At 50.5% G+C, this 4,242-nt stretch overlaps 1 protein-coding gene across 1 annotated transcript; it reads right to left on the reverse strand.

The window, feature by feature from the left end:
- Window positions 1-459: 459 nt before the first annotated feature.
- Window positions 460-4,032, reverse strand: Bhlhe22 (basic helix-loop-helix family member e22). Its single transcript, XM_032898615.1, has one exon. The coding sequence runs from the start codon at window positions 3,211-3,213 to the stop codon at window positions 2,140-2,142; it is 1,074 nt and encodes a 357-aa protein (XP_032754506.1). The 5' UTR covers window positions 3,214-4,032; the 3' UTR covers window positions 460-2,139.
- Between the last annotated feature and the right edge of the window lie 210 nt (window positions 4,033-4,242).

The following is a 4,242-nucleotide window of genomic DNA, read 5'->3' on the forward strand; positions in this document are numbered from 1 at the left end:
CTTTTGTCGCAGAAAAGTAGAACGAAGCACTACAGTAAAGCTGGTGCTCAGAGAATCCAGATCCATCTTTTCCTTTGGTCTTCAAACATTTGGTGGCAGAACTTTTGATATAAAAGAATTTAAGAAAATTTACCCACGTTGGCAGGCCCTAGCATGGCCTAGATTCTGTACATGTGGGAAAGATGCTCAGGGAGACCCCGTCTTTGTAAGTCTCAGTAATACTAGACCTGTTCTGGGCATAACCACCGACTTCTTTCACCTCTGCATCCATGGCCATCCCCAGCTCTTGTCCTCTTAGTAACCATGTGAACAAAGCTACACATAATTGTTCAGCACTGCCAAAACTTTAGTTCCACTTTTTATGAAACTCCTTTCCATTTTTCTTTTCTTTTTGTTACTTCTCAGGCAAGAACAGCACAGAAAAGAGTGGCTGCTCCTTCTACAAAGCACAGCATAATAAAATGTTTGATCAAAATATTTTAATAAAGATTCTTTCTGACATACATACACATACAAATGGTCGTACATAGCTGTCATAGTCTGATTGACCTATTTAATATATATATATATATCAATCTTTACACATCCGAAACCCACCGATAGATCCACCATAGCTCTGAAATCACCATCCAACCTGACAAACTGAATTTGTAATATCTGTAAGGAGTGGAAAATAGCAAGACTCCATTTTAAAAAGAGGTTTTCTGGATTTTCATAGGAGGAAAGGCAGGCAGATAGCCATGCAAACTAAAACTGAAAGCTCACTTTGGGTAAATAGCTTCTTGCTCTTCCTTAGCTTTATTTCATTTCTTTTAAATTTTATTTTTCTTAGAAAAATAACAAAGGATTTCACACCAAAAGCAAATCAAACCAGTCTCTTAACTTAATTCGTCACAGTTAGAATAACTTATATATGTACATCTATATTAAAGACAATTAAATTAGACCTTTGAAAATGCACAGCACAACCTGAAAAATATATTTGCCTAGAATGTCCTTACTTATAAAATCTATTGCTGTGATGTTTTTTCCATTTTGGAATGCAAATAGGTGCCTTTTGGGAAAGAGATCAATTTATTCATCAATTAAGAATACACCTTTCCTGTAATTTTTGGACTGAAGCAATTTATTAAAGCTCAATTTGAATACATGGATGATGCAACTGAAAATATCCAATGACCTTCCAAAAACCTCAGCAGCTCAGACACATCAATACTTTTCTTCATATTTGTTGGCAAATATACCTTTGAACACTAGGCACGCAGTGTAAGTTAATATATAAAACAGAATTTTTGAAGCGTTTAAAAAAAAAAAAACTACACTTAAGACCCAAGACCGTAACACATAATAAATACTGTTGATGTTGATCATTGAAGAATAACAAATAAATATCATAAATTGTTAATACATCATTGCAGAGTAGAAAGTAACAAGGTGCACATAAATATTTTAAATGCAATTCTTTCAGCCACAGCCTGCTTTTTATATCACTCTCACCAAAACTTTGAGCATTTTCACAGGATTTTAAGTTCAGAGACAATAAAAAATACAAGTCTTTCATAGCAACATGTCTCTCTGCTTTCCCCTCCACTTATATAAGTCTTCATTTCAAGTTTTTCTCCTGGCTCAGAATCAAGATGTATTTTCGAGTGCCCTTTCTGATTTGTCTGAATGAATATTCTGTCCCCAAGCCTCTCAACTCTGAAGCCCTCTCCCCTTCATCACTTGCCAATTCTCAGCTATTAGTAGGATTAGAATTTTGCCACTCCATACTTTTCCCGTCTAATAATCCAGCACTACTTTTCAACTTATTTTTCACCTTCAAAGAAAACTGTACTTCCTTGAAGTCTAGGTTGCCACCAAAGTTGCCACTTTTCTGAGGGGAAAAAAAGAACCACACTTCATCCCGACTAAACCTCCCTCTTCCCTCCCTCCCCACCCCAAAGACCGAGATTCCGGGCACGCCAAGGCTGAAAGTCCGGTTTGTCTCTGATACTTCCTACGTCCCTGCCTCTGCTTTGTTTGCCCTGCAAGTGTTTGACAACTTAGGAGAGGACCATAGTAAAAGGGATGGGGAGCAGCTTCTCACTTTCCTCTAGCTTTGGGGTCGGTCTCGAGGTTTTTCGAGGGAGGGAGTGTTTAAGGCTTCTCCGTGCACTGTTTGCAGAGGCTAGATGAGACGCTGTTGAATAGGGCACACTTTTCGGGGCAGGAGGCGGCGGGCGGCAGCCCTGCACTAAAGGGGTAGCCGGCTGCCTGCTCGTAGGCGCCTAGCGCTGGGTGCAGGGCAGCGGCCGCCGCCGCGGCGGCCGCCGAACTGGGAAGAGAGGCTGCCGAGATGGCCTGGCCTTGGTTGAGGTAGGCGACTAGGCGCCGCATTTCCTCCAGGGCCTGTGCCTGCATGAGGATGTAGTTCTTGGCGAGGAGCAGCGTGGCGATTTTGGAGAGCTTCCGCACCGAAGGGCTGTGCGCGTAAGGGATGACCGCGCGCAGCTCATCTAGAGCGTCGTTCAGGTCGTGCATCCTCCGGCGCTCGCGGGCGTTGATGTTGAGGCGCAGCGCCTTCTGCTCTTTGGATTTCTTGCTGCTGCCGCCGCCGCCGCCGCCGCCGTTTCCGCCGCCGCCACTTGTGGGGCCCCCCGGGGGGAGGCCCGAGCCACCGTGCAAGTGGGCGTTGGAGCAGCCCTCCGCCACCTTGGCGCCTCCGCTCCCCGCTCCCGGCGATGCCCGTGGGTCGGGGCCCCCGGCTCGCAGCACCAGCTCGCAGCGGCCGTCGCTGTCGTCGTCGGGGCTCTGCTCCCCGCCGCTACTCTCGGCCACGGAGCCGCGGCCCGCGCTCTCGCCGTACTTGAGGCACAGGGCAGCCCCCGCCGGCAGGCTGCTCAGGCTCGGCTCGCCCCCCACGCCCGCTGAGCCCACGAGTAGCCCGGGGACACTCACCCCGCCGCCGCCGCCGCTCGCACCGCCGCCTCCTCCGGGCGGAGGCAGCAGCAGCCCGGCCCCTTCGGGGTCAGCAGGCTCGAAGCAGCCGAGGGGCGACGAGGACGACGCCGGGCGTTCGCGAGTTGGCGGCGCCAGGGACAGGTCCATGCCCGGGGGCGTGGAGCGAAAAGCCGCCTCCAGGCGTTTGGCGGCGGAGGCGCCCAGGCTCTTGTGCAGGAAGAGGTCGTCTTCGCTGGCGGCCGCCGCACCAAGGTGCAAACCGCGCTCCATCGTCCCGGCCAGCCGCCGCCTGGGCTCGGGAGTCAGGCGGCTGCACAGACGCGCGCCGGCCGGGCTCCGGAGCTGCTGCGTGCGTCGGTCCCCGCACTGCCCGCAGCCCTGTCCCCTTCTTTTTCTTTTTCGCCTTCCCCCGCGCTCGCCGCCTCCTCTTCTTCTTCTTCTTCGTTTCCAGCCGACGGTGCTGGCTGCTAAGGCTCACCATGGGCCGCGGCCCCTCATGGTGGGAGGCTGGTCGCAGAGGGAGTGGAGCTGCCGCCGCTGCCGCCTCTGAGTCCAACCCCGCGCCTCCTCTCTGCACCGTTTATCTTGCTTGGATTCACCTTCAAGAGATTTCCGGACCCATCAACCAGCCGCCGCCACAGACGGGGGAGTCTTTTACATCATTATCTCTGAGTAGGTTATTATGAAGAAGACTCGCCTGTTGGGACAGCGCTTTCTACCCAATCAGGTTAACGTTTTAATTAATAGGATTAAAACGGTAACAAACAATCGCAGGCGCTATCTGGCCGCGAGTCTGAATAGTTTCATTCCCCAGGTCTGAAGACAGGCAGCAGCCAGAGCTTTATAAAAGGCGCCTGCTCCATTATTCTGCCTGCCATCTGTATACACAGCTTAGCGCATATGTTTGCAAGGCGCTGGGTCCTGTTAGTAACCCAACAACTGCCTTTAGCTTGACATGTGTGGCGACTTTCACTCATCAATGAGCACACTAAAAGCCCTACTTAGAGCCGAGGATGTTCTTTGCTCCTCCAGCAAATTGTATATCCGCGGTAAAGGCTCAGAGTCCAGTGGAAAGCAGACTCTCCCCTTCCGCCCCCACTGCGCAACCCCGCCACCCCGCCCAACACACACACACACACACACACACACACACACACACACACTACCCTTCACTGGGCCACTACTGTCTCAGCTTGAGTAGTTACCCTCACAGGAGAGAATTATATTTCTCCCTGTTAATAGCATGTCTGCATTTAGAGATGGAACCTGGGGGCTGGGGGTAGGGGTGAAGTCCTTGCT

This window comes from Rattus rattus, chromosome 3 (assembly GCF_011064425.1).
Source record: "Rattus rattus isolate New Zealand chromosome 3, Rrattus_CSIRO_v1, whole genome shotgun sequence".
NCBI classification, from domain to species: Eukaryota; Metazoa; Chordata; class Mammalia; order Rodentia; family Muridae; genus Rattus; species Rattus rattus.

What these genes read in the sequence shown, in the direction of transcription:
- Bhlhe22 (XM_032898615.1), bottom strand. Translation starts at nt 3,213, where the DNA reads ATGGAGCGCGGTTTGCACCTTGGTGCGGCGGCCGCCAGCGAAGACGAC.